Source organism: Penicillium oxalicum, chromosome IV (assembly GCF_001723175.1).
Source record: "Penicillium oxalicum strain HP7-1 chromosome IV, whole genome shotgun sequence".
In the NCBI taxonomy this organism is placed as follows: domain Eukaryota; kingdom Fungi; phylum Ascomycota; class Eurotiomycetes; order Eurotiales; family Aspergillaceae; genus Penicillium; species Penicillium oxalicum.
Window position 1 is genome coordinate 1,170,589 of NC_064653.1, and position 22,256 is coordinate 1,192,844.

Here is a 22,256-nt window from a genome sequence, read left to right on the forward strand (position 1 = left end):
CAGTTGTCCAAGCACCGGGCATCCATTGTACTTCATACAGTGCAAGGGCAGATCCCCGCCCGTTATAAATCGACCTCTAAAGCGCTATAGAACTCGTTATGTGTCGTCTCCATCCAAATTAGATACCCCTCTCGTCTGAAGCATCGTCGAGTCACCAGGCTCACCAGCTGACAATCTCAATGGCGAGCTTCGAGGAGATTAAGGCTCACCCTACCGGCACGAGGTTCATCACTGATAGAATTTGACCAAGTTTAGATGGTGTAAGTCAGATACCTAGGTAGGTACATGAAAACTAGCCCTTTTAAAGTCTCCCGAGTGTCTCTTTCTATACATTTCAGGTATCTCCCGGTCTGAATCACATCTTTACACTCTAAATTAAAAGGCACTGAACCACCCAGAGTTTCATGTAGGTGCTTTTCACGCTGTGAACCCCAAATTTTCGGAGTCATCTACACCTATTTATCAAGAATCGCAACCTCAAATTGAGTACCGAGCAGTGAGATTTGATTGGTACCTTGTCCAGTCGAGACTGGATCCTGCGGGATAGTATACTGCAAGGTTGGCTCCAACCTTAATTCGACATGTAATCTTACACCTGAAGCCTTACATAGTACTATGTGGTGACTCAAAATCATTTGTGTTCCTTGGGCTTCAAGGGTGTTCATCAAGGGCGACACTGATAACCAAGCATTCATTGCAACCCATATCCTTCCACTCGGTCAAGTGTGCTCAATTTCATATCACGTCAGAATCTTGCAATATTAAAGACATCAGCGCATCGGAGAACATCCATTTCCACGACTGTTACCGCTATATAATTTCCATTTTTGCACTGGTATGGACTACCGAAATGATTTCTGAGCCTCCAGATAGGTGAAATTCGATGGTCCTCACGACTAGGTCAAAAGTCAGCGTCTATGTGCTCAGTGAAGCCATTGACGCTAATGAAACTCTAACTGTTCGTCAAGGGCTGATGGACCACGTCATCAATTCAGCTTCCTTTACCGGGACACTTCTAAAAAGTCCACAATCTCACTGTTTTGCCCTTCAATATAAGCGAGATTCAGTCAGGCCGGGTCTAGAATCACCATTGAGGCTTGGTCTTCGAGAAGCTCTGGACTTGAGGAGGCTCTGGGATGAAGTGATATTGTAGGTTGACTATCTGCGCGCTTGAGCAGCATTCATCATTGTCTATGTCCCGGAAGCAAGAGAACTGGGCACATATCGAGGCTACCTTACTGCTTACTTTTGCAAAAGTAAAGACGCTGAAAAAAAAAAGATAGAATTTTTCTATCTACCGCAAAGAGAAACAAAACAAAACAAGTAAACCAAGAGACAGGAAGACCAAGACCAGCTCAGTCAACCTTCTCTCTCGCCAACCCCCCAAGGGAAACGAGACTCAGGCATTTTTGCCTTTTACCCACGTCCCCTTCCACCCCTCCACCGCGTTCCGGACGGCCTGTCCAGCTTCCATGACCGCCTTGTGAGCAGCCAGAGAGGCCTGAAACTTGGCCTCGAAGTCCGCGAGTTTGTCCGCCAGCTCCTTGGCGAACACCACGTTGACAGACAACGCGGCAGCTTCCTCGACAGGGTCGTCGGGAAGAGGAGCAGGCGTGGGACGACGACGGCCCGAGGTTCTCGTCCGCTTCATGGGCGGCTCGCTGCTGGGGGCAGCGGCAGCCCGAGCAGCGGCAGACGAAGGACCAGGGTCCGCCGTTGCGGCGCGTTTCCGACCCTGATAGGTTGGGGTTTTAGTATCAAATGAAGACGGCTGGTGGTTTTAAAGGTGGTCATATCGATTGATACACATACCTGGACTGGTTCCAGGGCCGGTGCTGCCGTGGCGGCAGCGGGGAGAGGAGGGTCAGCCGGCGTGGCTGAAGAAGAGTCGCGGTGTGTGCACCGCTTCTTTTTTTTTGGCATGCAGCGCACGCCAGCTTCTTCTCTTTAGCCTCGACCCGCGAGGCTGCATGAAAGAAAGGGCTGATATGAGCATGATGTTCGAATGAGGAAGGGATCAATGGATGGGAGGTACTTACCGGCCTTGCCCTTTTGAGGGGCCATGGTAGAACCAACGAGTCTTGGGTTGCTCGATCGTAGTAGGAGTTGGTTTGGATGAAAGGAGGGAATTGGATCAAAGGCGGATTGTGGGAGGCATTTATAGCTATCCTGAAGCTCTATGTAGCAGCTCCCTCCATATCCAAGCGATGAGCTGGCGCCTACATCAGTGTAGGTAGGATCCAGATGTTTGCCAGACAGTAGGAAGGTTGAACTTGCCTCATACCTTAGGGCGTTGGTAGCTGAGCGTAGGCAAACTGATGCCTCAGTTAAAACTATGTGCGATATCAAAAGGCATGCCGAACAGCCGTAGTTAGAGGGTTTGCTCATTTCCAAAAGCGGATTGAATATAGAAATGGACTAGTGCCTGACGACAAATCAGACCAAGGTGAGTGGTGGGTAATAGAGAGATGAAGGTTCCATCACTCGCTCAGAAGCTTTGAAGTTCAGATTGTGAGAGAATGGAGAGCTTGCTGGCAAGGCTGGAAGGCAGAAAAAGTCCTGCCACTATTCCCAAAATGGGCATGATACAATCACACTTTCGAAAACACTCCAGGCTGCAGCAGCCCATCTCATTTCCCAAATAGGGAATCAATATCACAGTGTCAAACAAAGACTTGCAGCGCATGAGATTTGCTGTGGCCGAGAGTCAGTCTCGTTCAACGACGCAGTGTCGAGACCTAGCGCAGCCAGGAATTTGGATAGAATGGTGAGGAAGAATTGACACGCGGAGTGCGTGAGTCGTTTGTGCATATCCCTTTGACTTGTGGCTGAAGAGAAATTTTGAATTCTGCCCCTATCATGCACAAAGCACGATATTCGGGCAATTGTGGAAATCTTTTTTTGGAATCCAGCATGAACAATCGAAGCAGTTTGATATATTGACATAGTACTCTCAATTACATCTATCAAGATCGGACACTGTCCGCAGACGCGACCTCGTCCGGCTGTTGTGTGGTCGTTTTTTTCTTCGCCTCCTTGATACCGGATACACCGTACATGGTGATAAAGGCAATACCAAGGAATGCCGATACGCAAGAAAAGACGAGGGCTACAATACCCTTAGCCGTGAATCCTGCGGGCAGCCACCCCTTCTGCTTGTTCTGACCGGACAGATCAAGAAAGTCTTGTGTGTTTCCGGCCGCATTTCCTTCCCACGCGACCCCGGCGGCCCTGCAGACATCGTAATGATTCTGCGGGATTGTTGTTCTTTCCTGCATCTGCACAGGTGCCTCGATAAAAGTCATGCCCAGCCCTTGCTCTAAATGCCAGTCGATGTGGCAGTGGAACAGCCAAACTCCTGGATTATCGGCCACGAAGCGAATGACAAAGTAGCCTTGAGGTGGAAGGACGAACGTGTCTCGGCGGGCCGGGTACTTGGGGAATTCGGTATGGTTGTTGGGGTCGTAGACCAGCGGATCGCCGTCTGCATAGTCATAGAAGTGTCTGCCGTAGGAGGGGGCACGATCGACGAGCTGGAAATTGTGCCCGTGCAGATGGAAAGGATGAGAACCGCCATCGCCGTTATTAAGAATGATCTCAACGACTTGATTGTGACCCAGAACCATGGAATGCGTGAAATCACCGTAAATCTCAGCATTTGTGGCCAAATCACCGGAGGACAGCACGGTGTAGAGCGTGGGTACTTTGGGCTTGGTGTAGGAGATATCGTTGATTACGGCGTAGCCGGCGCCATCGTCGAGATTGACCATGGCCACGGTAAGATCGAGGACCAGATCAGCCTCGGGGAGTAATTCCATCCGATCATGGGGAACGAGAATCATATCATCAATCGGATCGAGGTCGGACGCAACTTCCACGGGCATAATGGCTTGTGGGTGGTCAGCGTCCTTGTTGTATTCAAGCCAATTGGTATGATTGAGCTGGAGATCTGAGGGGATGAGATCCAGCAGCATCGAGTCTGCCACGGTGACAATCGGATAATTCTTCTCCGTGGAATTTTTGGTCGTGACCAAAATGGCATATCGCTGTGCGACTGAAATATACAACATTTCTGCCTCTTTGGGCTCGGTATAGACACCATCGATCTCGACAATCTGAAACGTGTGATCTTCGATGTAGAAGTACTGTGCCACAAATGCACCGACATTGGCCAGCCGCAAGAGATAAGTTTTGCCAGGCTCCACAGAAAGATTCACGTTCTGAGTATCGTTAAACAAGAACGCATTCGGGACAGGCTCAGCACCTGTCGGGTTGGTTTTGTCGATGAATCGAATGTCTTCGACCATCTCATGATACCAATCGCTCATTGTGATGGTAAACTCCTCGTCGTACATGTCGTTAAAGTACGCATCCTTGTCGTGGACAATGAGCGCCTGGCGATACCCATCGGGATAGCAAAAGTCGGTGTGGCAATGATACCAGTATGTGCCATTCTGGTTCACTGTGAAGTTGTAGGTGATAGAGGCCCCTGGCACGACCGGACACTGAGTGACCATGGACGGGCCGTCCATGTTGTTGGTGGAGTTTTGAAACATGCCGTGGAAATGAATCGAGGTACTGTGCGTCCCGAGGCCATTGTACATGTTCACCACGAGCTGGTCGCCTTTGTCGACCTCAATGACGGGGAGGGGCCATTGGCCGTTAATACCGACAACCTGGCGCTCGTGCAAGCCATCCGGGTTCGCATTAACCCAAGTGACATTAAAATCGTAGGTTACTGTCTTTGCCTGCGTGTATTGAACAATGAACAGAGCAGCGACAAAGCGTGCCAGCAGCCGGCTTATTGAAGTCGCCATGGCCGTAAGAACTCCCCAAGTTCTCGGTATAGCACTTTCAGGATAATTAGGGAGGAGAATGTGAGGCTCAAAGCAAAATTCGGGGAAGTAGAAATAGAAAGCAGGACAAATCGGAGAAATGTCTGGGAGGACGGATGGGAACGGCACGATCACGATGTGAATTGCTCCAGGTCAAGCCACCCAAGAGGATTCGTCCCACTTCAGGCCTCTGTGTGGCACTGGAGGACGAGCGCATGTGGGTTTTTTTTTTTTTTTTCGCAAGACCGGACAGATTCGGTCATGATAAGATTATCAATCTCTGCTCGAGGCATGATCCCGTGTGTCCTTGCGTTTCCACCGGCTCCGGCACGGGGCGCAAACCAACACACGAGAGGGCGAAGGAAAAGAAGAACCACAAAAATTCGGTCCCCGGTCAAGGAGGCGCCGTGAAATGCAAATTTCACAGCCCGTTCCACCGCTTGGCACAGGCCTCGAGGGATCAAGTGGATGGACTGGGCGCTCTAAACCCAGAGAGACCTTCGACAAGGTGGGCCCACTGGCTATAATGCGAGCACCAGCTGCATGGTCTTTACGACCACGCGACCATGCGTTGGGAGTTCTTTTTGGGGGGGGGGGGTTATCTTATCCAGGTATGTCCATTTCTCTGAAGACTCGAGGGTCGTGGTCTTGGCAAAGTGGGATCGATCATTTTTAGCTGTGTGCCGCGTGGTGATCGAAAATACGTGCATGCAGTAAGGTAGTCCCACCCACCAGGGTGCCAACCCTGGTAGCCAAGCCTATTTACGCTCTCGACCCTTCATCGCCTAGAAGACCCTTAGACCTTGGCAATGAGCTTGAGCGGGGACAGACTGAAATGGAAGTTCTCCCAGGTCAGCGATCGTCCGACAGGCCGAAGTAAAGGGCAACTCTTAACCTGTGCAGACCCTGCAGAGCACAGACACGCTCACCATTGCGCGTATCTGATTGATTTGATTGATTAGCCGAGACGGCCGAAACTGGATTTGGTGGCTTGCTGTTGCGCTGGTAATCTGATGTCCTGTGGGGAAGTCGATTGGAGAGCCACGAAAATTGGAAGGATGAAACCGAAGAAGAACCAAAGTTGAATAATACTGTGACAGCGATTTCAAAATTTGCAAAACAGCGTTGAATAATAATGCATTTAAAGTTTGTACAAAGCAAGGCCTGGGGGCAGGGGGAAAAGTTCACACAGGTACGCATAATTGACTGTGACTCACTCGGTGCGCTGTCTCTCCCTGCACACCTAATATCACAGGTGATGAAAACACCACCAGCACCTCCTCTCTTGTTATAAACCATAGTGATGATTTGCACACGTAGGTCAATTTAGAAAGGCAACTTTCGATTGCAAAGAGTCCCCTCAGCCACGGGGGTCAAGCTGATGGTGCAGAGCGAAGAGGTGTGGCGAGATCGGAGAAGGTCTGTAACTCTGGACCCTGTTGTCTTTTCCTCCATCCCCGTGACCAAAACAACACGAGGAAGTCGCGTTTCCTCGTACCGGAATTGCGATCCCCACAATGTTTCCCTCCCGTCTCCATCCTGACTAGGACAATTTCGCTGAATTTAAGATTTCGTTTTGATATCGTTACACATAGATTCTAACAACAGGCCAAAAGTCTCGCTTTCATTCCCGGCAGCCTTTGACCTAGGGTCGAGCGACAGTGGACACAGCTGTGCCAGCACTTTTCTCGTTGTGCAGCACGCCGGCTTCGAGATTGTCTCCCTGGATGCGAGACGGTCCAGCAGTGGCAGGTTCATCCGAATAAGGCTCATCCCACTTGGTGCGGAACACAAATGCCTTGGCCCGACCCTTGCTTCGCGCGAGCTTCTTCACGGCCGGGTCCAGGTATGGCAGAGGTCCGTTGCGCTCGCGCCACATCATCAGGCCATAGCCGACCATCACAGCGATCCAGTAAAAGTTATATGCGAGAACGGATCCCACAGTCGCCGAGTTGGTCCAGCCAAATAAAGCATTGAAGATACCCCAGCCACCACCACCACCGATGAGAGGATTGCAGCAGTTGACATGCCACACACTTTGGTCAATATCGTACGATCCCGGACCAGAGCCGGTCTCGGCAGAGTCTCCGCCCACCTTGTGGTTCCAAGTATTGTTTTCCAAGAACCAGACACCGCGCGAGAAGAGACCAGCGGCTACCAAGTATAAGAAGCAAGTGGAGATGATCAAGAAGATTTGCATCGATGTTTCGCGACCGCCGCTATAAACAAAGCCTTTGGTCAGTATTTGATTCCAGAAGAGCTCAAACAAGACGCCAACAAATATAGGAGGGGGAGATGACCAACCGATAGATAATGTATCCAACCACGAATCCTGCGAGCAAGCCGCAGAACACCGCCAACGGGAAAGACGAGGCGGGAAGACCCAGGCCAACACCACCCACGTAGATGACTGCCTCGAGGCCTTCACGCAGGACGGTGATGAAAGGTAGCATAAACATCACATATTTTTCAGACCAGCGCTTGATCCGTCCCCCCGAAGATTCATTGGGGTTACGTTCATGGCTCAAAGCCTTGGCCAGCTTAACGCGCCACTTCTCTTGGATTTTGGAGACCCGCAGCAGGGCGGCACCCATGATGGTGATGATGATCGCTGCAATGATACCCAGTACGCCCTCCCAGATATCCTCCGTGGCGGAGAAGGTATCAGTGCCGAGGCCATAAAAGGCACCGATCATGCCGGCGCCGATCGCCAGACAGATACCGACACCCAATGCACATCCCAGCCAAACCTATTGCGCAAGACCAGTTTGTCAGAGGAATGCCATGTCGCAGATCTTGAAGAGGAACTTACTTGTTTGACGAGCCTTTTATACGTCGTCTTGTCTTCTTCATTTCCCAGGGTCTGCTTCAGAAAGGCCAGCAGAACGGAAACAACCACGGTTGTTTCCAAACATTCTCGAAAGAGAATGAAGAACACTATGGCAGTACTGGATATTAGCTGTGGACAGTTGGAAACGACCGATACCAGCAATTGATGAGGCGGATCATGCATCCTCTGAACAAAGCCGTACCTGTAACTGCGAATACTGGATTGGCACCCATCCTGGATTCTCTTCAGCGACCGAATGCAATGAGAGACGATGTTGGACGGGCTTGAGGTAAGAAGAGGGTTCAGTCCGAGCTTAAGTCCGAGTCTGAGTCTGCATTCACGCACGCGCAAATCAAGGCAAGGCAAGTAGAGACAAACCCCTCTAGCGGAATGGGAGAAAAATGCAAACTGATTGATAAGGGCCAGTGTGTGAGATTTTAATGTTTGGTCGGTCTTTTAGCGTGCTGATCGATTTTCCCGTGGGAGGCCCGGAGTCCGAAATGAAAATTACTAGCGTGTCAATGCTACGCAGTCAGGGAAAGTTGGGGCCCCACTCAAGTTCCATATCTGATCATTCTAGTCAACAATGACCGAGCGGCATTCCTGCGGGTCCACAGGAGCCAGTTGTCGTTCCATGTGGTGAACAGCCCAATGTCCCCGATCTGCCTTTGTGCCCGACTGTTGCAGCTTCGCAGCTGAGCCCGCTAGGGTTCGCAGGGCTCAATGGCACGAGTGAAAAGCAACGGGGCGAAGAGCAACACAGGCAGAATTCTCTTCTAAGATGTATTAGTCTCGAGGAAATTCCGGCCAAAGTCACATTAACCAGCTTATTTCTCACGAGCGCTCGTGCAGGGTCATTGTGCGCCATTGTCAAGTTCCCTACGCGGGGTTTCTCGAAAGGGGTCCACGCGTAGACTCGGACAGGATTTAACCAGGACAAGATCAGGGTCTAGACATGCCATCCTCGATCGCAGCTGAATCGACTAACGGGCGGCGCCTTCTAATGCCTCCGCCACGGTGCAAAAATCATCGATTCCGTGTCTCCCGGATGGTCACTGCTCCGCGAAGAAGTGGGCCGAAGCCAGAATATGCCAGAATGGGTGTCTAACTGATCGCATATCTCCACCTACAGAATCAGTAGAACTACGGGCCAGGTTGAAGCTTGCTCGAAAACGGCCACAAAAAACACGGCGCTCGCCGAGACTCGGCCGCTGGAAGGTTTCTCACGACACCCACACCATGGTGTGTTGGTGTTGTTGAAACAGCACCGCGCCGCAGACAATGATGGGGATTGCAGTACACTATTCTTGGGCTTCATATGACATGCTATCTCGACCTCTTGATCTGCGTCCTATGAGGCATTGTGCTTGTTGGCTTATCGAAAAATGATGGATCATCGGACGTTGCCTGGGTTCCACCTGCAAAAACGCAGATGAGCAAGATCATCTAATCAACATGATGAATTGATTAGGTTACTGATTGATAAGAATCGTCCAGCCGCCAAGTCCACACGGCGGATCACTCGATCCACCTCTCACTAACCTCCGTTTGGTCCCAACGTCCGAAGGATGGTTCTGCGGTGAGACAACTGCGGGAAGGCTGCTTTGGGTTCAGTCGTACGGGCAGGCAGGTGAAATAGGCAATTGTACATGGGAGCGAAAACGACGAGCTCGCTTGCCTCTCTATGTATCATGTCGTATGACCCCAGCTTGTCGGGCTTGGCCTTCCCATTTCGGGTCGGTCTGAGCAGAATATGTCTGACTAAAATGCGGTCAAGGCTTCACGTACAAGAATCTTCTGTCAAATGGAAGTTACGGCACGAATGGTGATATGGTTATACAGAGGGATTCACACCGGACTGCTTTTGATCGGCCGGCCTTGGCTCGGCTGCTAAAATATCATGAAGGCATGATCACGGGCCCTCAGCTAACGTGCCCAAGGAATTCTCGGCCGTTGCCGCGTCCACAGGTTGCGCTCGACGCTCTTCCCAGTAGCACTTGAGGGTGAATAACATACTGAGCAGGATTCCCAGTCCCCCTAGACCTGTCGCAAAGTACAGAGCACCGCGATATCCTCTGAGGACATCTGCAGAAGTTCTCCCGCCGTTATTGACATGAACCTCGACCGTTCCCGCAAATCCCAAACTGAGGGAGATGCTGTAGTTCACCACCGTCGTGACCAACGAGGCAGCGATACCTTGGTGTTTCCTCTCGACCGAGTTTGACAGCATGAGCGTCGCAGCGGGAAATGACATATCCATGCCCCACGGTATGACCAAGAGACAGACGAATGTCAATGCCCAATACGTCTGGTCGACGGGAGCAATGGCTGTGAAGATGTTACCCAGGGTGAAAGCCGTCATGGACATGACCATGATCCACCCGGGTCGAATTCGGGCAATCAATAGCCCAGTCACAAAGCAAGCCAAAATTCCTACCGGCGCAGCGGGCACAAACTCTGCCGAGCCCAGGAGAGGACTCGTGTGCCGGAATTCGATCTGAAATCTCCAGAAATACCAGATCCATGTTCCGAACGCGCCCCATCCACACGCAACACAGCCCAGAACAAACGAGACATCTCGGCTGAACGCCTGAAATGGGATCAAAGGATGCTCCGCAATTCGGAATTCCACCACGAAGAATCCAACAATCAACAGGATTCCAAGAATCAACAAGATGTAGACATATGGAGTACTCCATCCTGCGACAGGAGCCTGGTTCCAAGCGATATTGATCAAAACCAATCCACCGATACCGCACAGTCCACCCAGAGCATCCAGCGCCATGAGAAGATCCGTCCAAGTGTTTACCTGGGGAGTGGAGTCATGATGGATGGACGGGACCACCATGAGGCCCAGTCCCGCACAGGCAACTGCGACAAAAGCCTGTGTCCAAAATGTCCATGGCCACCATGCAAGTTGTGAGAAGAGAGCACTGAAGGTTGCACCCAATACAGCGCTGTTGGGTGCCACCGCGCCAAAAAGTGCAAAGATCATGGCTTTTTTCTTCCCGGGCGGGTAGGTTGCACCCAGAATAGCCAGTCCGTTCGGAAGCACCATCGCAGCGCCAATGCCCTGGAGGACTCGTGCAAAGATGAACAAAATGTGGTTGGAGTAGACACTGAGTCCGGCGACCAGCGACCAGAGCGCGATCCAAAGAAATCCAGCGAGGAAGATCCGCCGATATCCAAAGAGATCACCACATCGGCCAAAGATCAAGATGAAGGTGCCCACGGTCAGCGAGTAGCCAGCCAAGAACCAGCTCAGGATACCCGAGTCGGTGACTCCAAAACTCTCGCCGAGAATATCAAGGTTTGACAGACAGACGCCAACATTGGTCTGCGTCATGAATTGTGCCATGCAAACTACCGTTATAAACAGTGCTTCCCGACATATTGAGAATGATGGTGCCATCGAAGGCACCACGGTCGACGGCTTGGATGACTGATCTGCCTCCATGGCGGGGTGCACAAGAGGTCCGGGCCAGGTCTATCGGGTTGAAGATAGATATAAATATTGAGCAAAAAAGCTAAAAAAAAAACCATGGAAAACACCATATCGCTTTCGACAGAAGAGTAGACGGATGAAGAGAGCCGTGTCACTCTCGCCGTTGCGAATGAAAATTGGGTGGATCCAACCCTGCCTGCTTCGATGAGAGTACCCTGGAGCTTCGGCACATCATGCATCTGCGGTGCCGAAGATGGCCCCAAATAGTGTCGGATCGCGATGAAAAAAAGTATTTGCCGTCGGAAAATCTCCACTCCGCCGACTGAATCGAGACAAGTAGGCAGGTAGAGACAAAAGACCATGTGGCGCGGGAAGAAAACAAAATTCAAAAAGAAATAGCGAGCACCGAAGGCGATTTGAACGCCTGACCCTAGGATCTGCAATCCCATACTCTAACCCCTGAGCTACCGGTGCTGACATATCTTTTTCCAGGAAAATTTGATCTATATCGAAATTCAATCTGTCACTAAATTCTCATTCACCCTGTGCTTGCTAAATGGGTGGTCTGTTTTATTATGATCCGTTGTTTTTGAACAATATTCGAGAAATAACCGTGAGGGCTTCAATTCTAATTTAGATTATATATTGGTAGTGATTTGAGTTTGGCACAACAAGCACCGGTAGCTCAGGGGTTAGAGTATGGGATTGCAGATCCTAGGGTCAGGCGTTCAAATCGCCTTCGGTGCTCGCTATTTCTTTTTAGATTTTTTTGCTCCCATCTCAACCTTAGTGCTGCAGTCTCCTGGATTGTCCATTCACTGTTCGGAGAATTCCCTATTAGATCCCAGCTGGATTTTACCAGTTTCTGCACCGTTCAAAGGGAGAAAGTTCGGTCGGCTTATGTCCGACTTGTCCTGCCTTGGTGGTTATCTGCTACTCCAGGCATTATTTATTTCATGCCAACAGACTTACCAGTTCAGTCTTTATTCGACAACCTCCTACCGTCGACATGACTCGGGCGTCTGATACAGTTCAATTATATATCTCAAGAGTGTGTTTCTACTAACATATTTGCGTCGATACCCGACCAAGACGGATCACAGCTCTGACCGGGTCCATCCATTTCCACACCGATGCCGGGACCTGACTCTTTGAAATAACTAGAGGCCTCGACAGACTTGAAAGGCGCCCGGTGCGATATATTCCCGCGATCAATCATGTTCTAGACTGCCGGAAGTGAGCCATAGTGGATCTAAAGGCCAACTCTTGGTCTGCAAGTCATAGCTAGAACCATACCACATTGATGCGAGGCTCTATTCTAACCCCAAATATTTATTTCTCCTATGTTGCCAGAGCGCTTCAACATTAAATGCCACAGCTGCTCGAGAGCCACGGGCATAGCAGGGAATATCCGACCGTCTATCAAAATCGAAATCATTGAATGAACACGAATAGTCGCGCTGACAAGAGGACGGGAACATGGCGGGGCGACAGGTGATGGTTTACGATTGATGTAATGGCCACCACTTAATGCACGCAACCGCTGCGGGGAACGACTGGATTTTGATCCTTCAATGTAAGGTTTCCCATAAATGAATCTTCTATTACTGAAAGCTCCTTACCAAGATTTCTGATCCTCTTCACGGAGGGTACCACCATCAAAAGAGTTCCTGTGGAATCAGATCCATTTCCATCAGCACCATGTCTTCCGTCCCTCCAGTGCCGGGCTCTAATATTAAGCCCTGGGCTCGACCGAATGCTCATAAATACTGTTTCACCAACGCCAATGTGATCGATGTGAAGTCTGGCAAACTCTTAAAAGATGCCACAGTCATCACTTGCGATGGGAAAATCCAATCCGTGGCTCTTGCCTCCTCAGATCCCATCCCCGCCGACGCGAGGGAGATTGATTGCGGAGGACGCTTTCTCTGCCCCGGTCTCTTCGATGCTCATGTCCATCTCTGTGCAGTGCCTGGCTTCCAAGATCTCTCCAAAGCATTTGGAAACCCCAATGATGTCCACCTGCTTCGACAACCATACACAGCAGCACAGATGCTGCATCGGGGATTCACGAGCATCCGTGACTGTGGTGGTGCTCAGCTGGCCATCAAGGAGGCCATTGAGGATGGGGTCTTTCCCGGCCCACGAATTTTTATATCGGGCCACGCGTTGTCCCAGTTCGGGGGACATGGTGACCTGCGTGGATCTCACGACCACATCCAGTGCTGCGGTGGAATCCACCATGGCAATTCCCTAGGACGCCTTTGCAACGGGGTACCGGATTGCATGGCTGCCGTGCGAGAGGAGATCCGGTGTGGTGCGGATTTTATCAAAATCATGGGATCTGGAGGCGTAGCGTCTCCCACCGACAAGCTGGAGCATCTTCAATTCACTGCTGCCGAGATCCAGGCGATGGTGGAATGTGCCAGCAATGCCGGGACATTTGTCACAGCTCATGCATACACCGTGAAAGCCATCCGGCACTGTGTCGAGAACGGGGTGAAAGGCATTGAACATGGGAATTTCCTGGATTCCCCTACGGCTGCATTGCTAGCCAAGAATCAAGTCTATCTCACACCCACCCTCATCGCATACGATCAGATGGCCTCGGACCAGTGGAAGGGGTACCTACCTGCAGAATCACAGGCGAAAAACTCCCAAGTCTTGAAATCGGGTCTTGAAGCGCTGAGAATCGCCTCGGATGCCGGCGTTAAGATGTGCTACGGATCAGATCTACTTGGCCCTCTCGGTTCTGCTCAGACTCAGGAGTTCCGACTTCGCTCCCAGATTCTGACTCCGCTTGAAGTGCTACAAAGTGCGACCGTCAACCCAGCGGAGATGATGGGCTGTGGGAACTCAATTGGCCAGATTAAAGAAGGCTTTCAAGCCGACATGATTGTTTTGAGTGAAAATCCCCTCGAAGATGTCACTGTGTTTGATGACCCTGAGAGTTGTGTCCTTGGTGTGATGAAAGATGGCCGGATCTACAAGAGTCGCTGGGAGGACCTTCCTGAAGACTGGGAGATTCCAGTGCGAGTCAAGTACAATTGAGAATCATTTTGAGCTCAGAAAGGCTCCGATTTGATCAGGCCGCTCATTGATCTGGATTTTTTTTCTTCCCCTCGGATACAAATTGTATGAGTAGAAACTATTCGAATAGGAGGTATTTGCAAAGACATTCGTTGAGAGTCAAGCTTCTAAATCAGTTTCGCGCGAATCATGCCCACGGATCGAGATGGGACACAGCATGTGAAAATACCGTCTGTGGCAAGCCCTGAATCTGAAAAGAGATGGATGCCCCGACGCGCGTGTGAAATCTGGGCGTCTTTTCTAGAATCAATAAATCCATGCTTGTGCATGATTGCCGCACGTACCTGGTGGTCGAAGTATGGTGCGAAATGAACCTCCGATAATCAAGCACCACTTCATCGTAAGGAGCATTCCACGCAATTGAGGGCAAAAAGTCAACACCACAGCACACTCTGTACTACCCTAAAATCGGCTCTTTCCGAAGAAAAGCTTTCTACAGTTCTACCCTGCGTGCAGATTGCATGGCCGCGGCGTGCAGATCGTTTTAAAATCCGGGGCCGAATCTGACGCTAGGTCGAATATGGTCGTATCTGGCGCTGTGTTCATCCATATCGACCGAGATGAGTAAGCTACCCAACAAATTCCTCACTTGATCATGATATTTATGGGATTTTGCCGATCAAGCATTCGTTCGCGAGTCTTGATATGAGTGTTCCTCAGTCCCCAGGCGTGTCCCCGACGGGGAGGACGTGAAGCAGCGTGATTCTTCCTCTCCTATCACAGGCTAGTTTGGCTTGTAGTGATCTGCAACATCTGATTCACAGCACTGTGTTGGGGGCCATGAGGATAAACTTTCCCTCTGGAAGACTAGCCTCACAAATCTGCAACTATCAACTCTCGGAAGTCAAGTATAAGAGGCAATCGAGATACATTTGCCCGTAGGCGCAGATCGCCGCTTTGTTGACGTATGTGTGTGCACTGAGTAGCTAAAAAAAACACACCATGTTTCGAGCTCCTAAATCCTCTGAACAGAAAACCCCATTTTCCCCAAGGGGTGATGTCGTCGATTCGACTCACTGGACCTTCACCATGCATGGGGCCATTTTATTAGCAAGAGATCAACACAGTCAGTACTCCAGACCGCCCAGTTGAGGCCACCAAAATTAGTATATAACATTCGAAGTCCTGCCTGTGATGGTAATTTTTTTTATTCATCAACACAGATTCAATCGAAGCATTCCTATACCAAGAACGACTAACAAATCGAATTTTCCTTGTTCATCAACACCCGCCAAGTTCAATCATCTTCCCCTAGGATCACGATGATCGCGAGATTCCTGGCTCTGGCCCTCTGCGCCGCTCCATTCTTTGCGCAGGCCCTCCCTGCTGCCGTCATCGAGGACCTAGAGCAAGTAAACATTACCACCGCCGACATTGAGATTATGCTCAACAAGCGAGCTGGGGATGCTGCTTGTCCCGACGCTACCGGCCAGACCTCCAAGTGGGCAAATCAGGGCAACGACGGCAATGGTCACTACGCTGGTTCCTGCGGCAGTACCGACCATGGCAAAGCCCACTGTTGGAGTGATATCTACCTGACCCAGGCTCAAACCCTGTGGCAGCCGTGGAGAGACTGCTCAGAATATGTCAATTGCGCAAACTCCGATAGCTGCCAGATCTCTCATCTCAAATCGATCCAGGCGTGTGCCACCTGGTCAACCTCGGTTGGATTTGAGGCGGGTATCACGAGCGAGATACTCAACGTCGGTGCGAGCTATACTTCCGAGCACGGGGGTTCTTCATGTGCAACAACCACAGACACTTATCAAATCGGATGGTTAGTATTATACATGGGATTCCTCATGCTGTATAGAACTTGGGTGGTGGCCAACGAGGGCCTCCCCAACACCCTTCAACCCCCACCCCCTCCTGTCCTGAGATGTGAAGAGCTGTTGCTGATTCTCTCTCCAATCAATCAGGAAGGATGACGCCTGTCACAAACTCGTCGCCAGCGCCCAGATCGTCCGCCTTTCGGGGTACATTCGTCGCACCTGCAAAAAGCCCCTGCACAACGAGCCTCAGCGCAGCGATGGGGATTACACGTAAGTCTGTAAACAAGCCGGGCAGCGTGCCAGCCTTATACTTGAATAGAAGAGGCCTCATACTTACGATGACCTCGCACGCAGTCGCGGTTGGACTGATTGGCAGGCCGATTTTCCAACCGGCAAGTGGGAATACAGCGGCAAGTACCACTGCGATGTTGACGCAAGTCAGAAGACGAACGAGCTCCCTCCGGCGGGCAAGATCTACCCGGTGAAGGCTTGAGAAGTGTGTGACTGAGGGGTTCTTGATCTAGTTCACAACCCATATGGTACCCTTGATTCCCGCCTAGTCGAGATATAAGTCCAGGCATGGGGTTAGATTTTGGTTAATTAGAAGAGCAGATTTAGTACTTTCTCACGCAGGGCTGCTAATAAAGTAGGTAGCGGTGAGCTCAGCCAAATTTGCTGTTTGAATTAAGTTATGCGCGATATAGTCAAGATTTCGATGGTGATTAATTTCTTATCATGATCTATCCGTGATCCTTCGACAGATGATGCTGATTTGGCGATACTGCATGTCATGTTCCATGGCTGCCTTGAACCAAGTGTCTTGAAAGTAGTAATATTACATAACACTCATAGGAAATGTTGTTGGCTCTCCAAGTTTTGGTCGCGGACCGACACCAGCATGAGGATGAGAAATCCGGTGGGCAGGCCGGTGTGGAGCGGGTGGGAGGACCGGTTCGGCGTCCGTAGTTTCATGAGGTCATCAACACTTTGTCTCGCATTGGATCAATTCATCAACCAATGCATTACAATTTCATCGGCAGAGGGGCAATTGAACGTGCTACCAAGGTCCATCTTTGGTTGAAAACAGTTGGAGTTTCTTTAGAATGACGGATTATATTAATCAGCAACATCCATAGGTAGGCCGGTGTATGCTACAACGTGGTTAGTCAGTAAACAAGCCATGTTGAAGTTGAAGGCTTCTCCATTTGTAATCCTGTTCAAAAACTGTTCAACTAGCTAGTTATATAAACTTGTCTCCATACCTGTTGATTTCCTTGATCATTCGAATTTCCCTAAGGTCACTTAAGCACGCAGGAAAGCAACCATTCCAACTGTCGCCCAATCATGTCAATGCCGGAGTTCTACAAATCATTCCGTCGCACAGCCGACGGTTCATCTATTGAGATGAAAGAAGAGACGCTGCCCCGGTCTCTTCCCTCCAATCATGTCTTGATCCGCATCCATGCAGTCTCTCTCAACTACAGAGATGTTGCGATGATGAAAGGAAAATACCCAGTTCAGGTCATCGATCGTGGTATCCCTGCCTCCGACTGTGCGGCCGAAGTCGTCACAGTCGGTCCCGACGTCAAGGATTTTAAACCGGGAGATCATGTTGCACCGACTTTCGATCTCAACAACATCGCAGGGCTTCAAGATGACTCGCAGGTTCTTGGGGGTGATGTTGATGGTGTGCTACGGCAATACGCAGTCTTTCATCAGCAAGTGTTGGTCCACTTACCCGAGTATTTGTCCTGGGAAGAGGTAGGTTTCGCAATCCAAAGATGATCAGATATGAATGGATGGCTCATTTTTTTTGGCAGGCGGCCTGCCTGAACTGTGCCGGTACCACTGCCTGGAGAGCACTGGATATGCCACAGACTAGGGGCACTGCATTACTCCAAGGTATGGGTTTTGCCTCGCGTGATGTACCAATAGACAGAAAGCTAACTTCGACTACAAAGGAACGGGTGGCGTGAGCATGTTCGCCCTATTAATTTGCTTAGCCGCTGGTATTCAGCCGATTATCACATCCTCATCCGACAAGAAGCTGGAGACAGCGCGTGCGCTCGGTAACCCGGGCGCGGTACAAACCATCAATTACACAACTCACCCGGACTGGGATAAACAAGCGCTTCACCTTACCTCCGGCCGAGGGGTTGACATTGTTGTTGACAATGTGGGCCCAACTGCTATCGCAAAAGCCTTTTCGTCTCTGGCCCGTGGAGGCCTTATTTCCCTCGTCGGCTTCCTAGGAGGATTCAATGTGGATGAGCAACCCAATGTCCTGGGACCCGTGCTGCTGAAAAGCGCCAGATTGAGGTTTGTCACTTTCTACCAACCAGGCAGCTTGCGAGACATACTAATATTCAAAAAAAAAATCGTTAGAGGTCTCACTCCGGGCTCGAAGCATGAGTTCCAGGCTCTTTGCAATTTTCTGGAAGAGAGAAAAGTCTCGCTGAAGCCAATTTTGGACAGCACTATATTTTCCTTTGAAGATTCGCAAAACGCTTTTGATTACCTGTATGGGGCCAAGCATATGGGCAAAGTGGTGATTCGAATCTGAATCCAGCTATTCGATATGGGCTTTTGATGCAAAAGGCTACATGTGAAGAGACCCTTTTTACCCTGTGTCCTGCCTTTGTATTGTATATTCTTTAGATTCTCTTATCGATATGTGTCCCTTGCGTTGGTCTTGAGGTGCTTCATGGTATATTTTCCAATCAAAATTTCTTTCTCACTATGCGAGAGAACTCAAGGTCTCTAGGTATGTACGCAATGGATGCAGGGTAGGATCAGCCTGATGGGGTCTCTTGAGCTTATGTAATTAGAAACATTAGGTCCAGTTTCCTACGGAGATACCGATATATCACTGTGCGCATTCAATGCGACCCGTACACAGCTCTCTAAAAGAATTAAAAATTAAATGGCCAAGAAGCTTGAAAGACATAAAGAGAGTATTACCATTGCTTTTTTAAAAAAAATTCTATAGGGGATCAATTATTGAGAAGGGGAAAAAAAAGAGGTGATCAGGTCTCATATAGTCAGGTCCGCCCTTCCAATCTAGTAGACCTTGAAACCACCGGGCATCAGCTTCTGGAAGACCTGGTTGGGGTCAAGCCGAAGCGATGCTTTGCAGGCGGTGGGTGATTGGCGGCACCGTAGCCGGGGAAGATGGACTGGAACCCAGCCGCATCGCCCATGTAGTTGAACGGATCGAAGAGTCCGGCGGCCCGGTCGCCTGGTTGATGGCGGCCGTAGTTGACTCCAACCACTCAAAGACAATGCTGTCGTATTCGGATCCGATCCACTCGACGACCTCGGCGTAGCAGAGGTACACCTTGCTGGAGTCCAGGCCCAGGGCGTTTCCGCCGCGAGCGTTGGAGGCCTCGATCCACTTGGCTCCAATGGGCTGCCAGTCGAGCTGGATGGTGGAGATGTTGGCCTTGGGGATCTGAGCGAGGAGCTTGGGGAGCTCGTTGAAGAAGGTCGAGTTGATGATGCTCACACCCTTGTGGAGCTCTTCATAGCTGTTTCCCTTGACGGTTCCGGCAACGAAGACATCGCTGTTGGAAGGTAGACGGGAGCGCTGGTCACGGGATGAAAATTTTCCAGAAATGATATCTGATAAAATTCGAGGGGACAGAAAGGGAGAACACTTACTTGATTCCGGGCACCACCATCTGGCCCAGCTCATTGGAGAATTCGGCCACGGTCTTGAAGCCGACGGTGCTGCTGATGGAAGGAATGTCGGTGAAGGGCTTGAGGATGTCGGGATAGCTGACCGTGTCGCTGTCGTAGAAGAGGATGGCTGAGGCCAAAGTCGAGTCACCAGGAACCAGGGCCGGGACGATGTGACTCTTGGCATCAGAGATGTTGGCCGCGTAGGTGGCAACAGCCTGATGAGTTTGTCTGGTCAGCGCGAGTTTTGAAATAGAAAACGGAGCATCTCACAGAACGAGGTGGTCCGTAGAAGGGGTTGAAAACAAAAGAAGCAAAACAAAAATGAAACCAGCGGGAAAACTTACTCCGCAAGGAACTGATCAACGTATTTGGCCTCGACGGTGTGTGCACCCGCCCACACCTTGGTGGACTTGATGGTCTCCAGGTCGAATCGGGTGACAATACCAAAGTTGCTGCTACCACCCTTCAGGGCCCAGAAGAGGTCCGAGTTGGTGTTCTTGTTGGCCTGCACCACATCGCCGTTGGCCAGAACCACCTCGTAGTTGATCACCGAGTTACAGCTGAAGCCGACCTGGTTTCCGAAGAAGTTGACACCACCGGCAAGCAGCAGGCCGGGGACACCCACGGGGCCCAAGCGGCCACCGGGAACGGTCAGGTCATAGTGGGCGAGGTAGGAGTAGACCTCTCCCCAGCTACAAGTGAGAATGCAGGTTAGCTTTTCCGTGTTTTTTTTTCTTCTTCGTCAGAAGCCGCGAACATGGGCACATGGATAAACACGTGGAAACCTACCGATAGGCGGGACCGAGCGACAGGACGGAGTGGTCCCGGTTCAGGGCCATGGTGGTCAAGTTGGACATGACGATCAACACACCGTCGTCGATGTTGTTGGAGCCCTGGACCACGATTCAAGTCAGCTAGTGCTTCTTACGACCCCCTCTCCCAAATCTTATTGGATGATCTGCAAAGTATTGAAACTCACCCGAATTCCCATGTGACCACCACCGCGCACCGCAAACTTGGCATCGGCCTGGACGAGTGCCTTGACGGCCTGTCCCAATTGACGGCTGTTCTTGGGACGGAACACACAGCCCGGGGCCATCAGCTCCGTGTTGGACCAGAACTCCTTGGTCTCCCAGTTGTACACCGAGCTACCGGTGGCGAACACGGAATCGTTGAGCGGGCTCTGCTGCAGAGCTTGACACCCACGGCTCACAGGGGTAGGGCAGTCGGAAGCGCCGACCAGACCGGCCGCGGCCGCCAGAGGCAGCACAGTAGACGCGAAACGCATGACGGAGCTGTTTTGTGCACGAGGTTTGTATCACACAAAAGATTCAAAGCAAGCCGTGGAGGAAAAGAAGAGAGAGAGAGAGAGAGAGAGAAGAAAAAAAAGGAACGACCTGGAAGAACGATTCGATCATTAAATAACAAGGCCGCGAGAGAGAGAATCGGCGACGGAGAGAGACGGGGGATTCAAAGTGGAGGAGAATGCAATCGACGGGGACGCTAGGTACGCACCAGAATCCCCCAAATTCCCGAGTGATCGAGTAAATCAGTCACCCGCAGTACTAGCTCGAGCTTCTTTCAGACCTGACTCCGAATCCCCCACTCCGTTCGAGCTCGGCCATGCATTCGAAAATTTGTCAAGACTGACTGTGGCCCGATCCAGGTGGCCGCGTGGGAACGTAGTCGGGCCAAGTGGAGTGGAAACGTGGTGGATGTTGTCCACTTGGTGGCCACAAGCGTGGGAATTATTCAATCTGATGAGGAACGTGGCAATCGACCGAAGAAGTAGAATGGAGTCCATGGCCAACCCGCCGAGAGAGCCGAATGGCACGCAGCCAAAATTTCCAAAGTTAATTTCCTGATTCGTGTGTCCGAGCAGTGGGGGGTGGTACATTATTCATTTGATCGCTTGGGCCGGCACTGGCTCGGCTCGCATTCCCTCGGATCCTCAATACTCCTCGACGGCGTCTCTACTCTCGACTGCAGCATGTGGGAGGAACTACTGTTTTTGAGGGGGGGGGGGACCTCTTCTCATGAAACAATCGCTGGATAAGTGGAAGCTAGTTCACATGGATGAGCTCCGCAGATCGCCAGATCTTCAGATCTTCGTCGCTTCTCACATCGATCATTCTCATTTCCAGAACTTGGAAGCTGCTCACTGTTCACTCCGTGCCGCATCATGTGTACCAACATTCCCGGTGGACCGATGGTCATTTTACCCTCTTCAAAGTTCGTGAATGGTTCGTCCGGGATTTGTCCAACGGGTCAGTGGCGCGGGGCAACTTGTCGTCTGGGAACAAATGATCTTGAGGAAATTCCCAACGATTTCAACTAAGCTGAAGTTGTCGCTGTCTCCGGTGTAGGCGAGAGCCACTTGGAGTTTGAGTTTGGTCGCTGAGAGCGGCGCGGTCCCTCCGCAAGACTCATGGAATCAATGCTCAACAACGAACGAGGGTTCCTCACTTATCAAGTCCCCAATTGACTGCTCCCCCCCCAAAAAATTACAAGTTGACCAGATATATGCGCTTTGGTCTGTCATTCCAACAGAAAGGGAATGTCACGTTGCCGAGGTGGCAGCACCGGTCCTGCAGGATCGATCC

At 50.8% G+C, this 22,256-nt stretch overlaps 8 protein-coding genes and 2 non-coding genes across 10 annotated transcripts; 4 read left to right on the top strand and 6 right to left on the bottom strand.

Annotated features, from left to right (window-relative positions):
• Nucleotides 1–1,399: 1,399 nt before the first annotated feature.
• Nucleotides 1,400–2,064, bottom strand: POX_d05191 (uncharacterized protein; the record flags this gene model as incomplete). Its single annotated transcript, XM_050114040.1, has 3 exons — nt 1,400–1,735; nt 1,813–1,877; nt 2,040–2,064. The coding sequence occupies 3 exons, from the start codon at nt 2,062–2,064 to the stop codon at nt 1,400–1,402; spliced, it is 426 nt and encodes a 141-aa protein (XP_049968991.1).
• A 902-nt stretch (nt 2,065–2,966) lies between these two features.
• POX_d05192 (Iron transport multicopper oxidase fetC) lies at nt 2,967–4,817 on the bottom strand (the record flags this gene model as incomplete). The annotated part of the gene is made up of 1 exon (XM_050114041.1): nt 2,967–4,817. The coding sequence occupies one exon, from the start codon at nt 4,815–4,817 to the stop codon at nt 2,967–2,969; it is 1,851 nt and encodes a 616-aa protein (XP_049968992.1).
• Nucleotides 4,818–6,480: 1,663 nt separating this feature from the next.
• POX_d05193 (High affinity iron permease ftrA) lies at nt 6,481–7,898 on the bottom strand (the record flags this gene model as incomplete). Its single annotated transcript, XM_050114042.1, has 4 exons — nt 6,481–7,054; nt 7,140–7,585; nt 7,648–7,772; nt 7,868–7,898. The coding sequence occupies 4 exons, from the start codon at nt 7,896–7,898 to the stop codon at nt 6,481–6,483; spliced, it is 1,176 nt and encodes a 391-aa protein (XP_049968993.1).
• Nucleotides 7,899–9,577: 1,679 nt separating this feature from the next.
• On the bottom strand, nt 9,578–11,122 carry POX_d05194 (Drug resistance protein; the record flags this gene model as incomplete). Its single annotated transcript, XM_050114043.1, has 1 exon — nt 9,578–11,122. One exon carries the CDS (start codon nt 11,120–11,122, stop codon nt 9,578–9,580), a length of 1,545 nt encoding a protein of 514 aa, XP_049968994.1.
• A 389-nt stretch (nt 11,123–11,511) lies between these two features.
• Nucleotides 11,512–11,584, bottom strand: POX_tR109. Its single transcript has one exon. It is a non-coding gene; the product is annotated as a tRNA-Cys (tRNA).
• A 200-nt stretch (nt 11,585–11,784) lies between these two features.
• POX_tR096 lies at nt 11,785–11,857 on the top strand. The gene has a single exon. It is a non-coding gene; the product is annotated as a tRNA-Cys (tRNA).
• A 954-nt stretch (nt 11,858–12,811) lies between these two features.
• Nucleotides 12,812–14,161, top strand: POX_d05195 (uncharacterized protein; the record flags this gene model as incomplete). The annotated part of the gene is made up of 1 exon (XM_050114044.1): nt 12,812–14,161. The coding sequence occupies one exon, from the start codon at nt 12,812–12,814 to the stop codon at nt 14,159–14,161; it is 1,350 nt and encodes a 449-aa protein (XP_049968995.1).
• A 1,301-nt stretch (nt 14,162–15,462) lies between these two features.
• On the top strand, nt 15,463–16,465 carry POX_d05196 (uncharacterized protein; the record flags this gene model as incomplete). Its single annotated transcript, XM_050114045.1, has 3 exons — nt 15,463–15,977; nt 16,120–16,242; nt 16,327–16,465. 3 exons carry the CDS (start codon nt 15,463–15,465, stop codon nt 16,463–16,465), a joined length of 777 nt encoding a protein of 258 aa, XP_049968996.1.
• Nucleotides 16,466–17,316: 851 nt separating this feature from the next.
• POX_d05197 (uncharacterized protein) lies at nt 17,317–18,535 on the top strand (the record flags this gene model as incomplete). The annotated part of the gene is made up of 3 exons (XM_050114046.1): nt 17,317–17,733; nt 17,793–17,874; nt 17,934–18,535. The coding sequence occupies 3 exons, from the start codon at nt 17,317–17,319 to the stop codon at nt 18,533–18,535; spliced, it is 1,101 nt and encodes a 366-aa protein (XP_049968997.1).
• Nucleotides 18,536–19,084: 549 nt separating this feature from the next.
• On the bottom strand, nt 19,085–20,941 carry POX_d05198 (uncharacterized protein; the record flags this gene model as incomplete). The annotated part of the gene is made up of 5 exons (XM_050114047.1): nt 19,085–19,535; nt 19,633–19,881; nt 19,998–20,345; nt 20,443–20,546; nt 20,633–20,941. The coding sequence occupies 5 exons, from the start codon at nt 20,939–20,941 to the stop codon at nt 19,085–19,087; spliced, it is 1,461 nt and encodes a 486-aa protein (XP_049968998.1).
• Between the last annotated feature and the right edge of the window lie 1,315 nt (nt 20,942–22,256).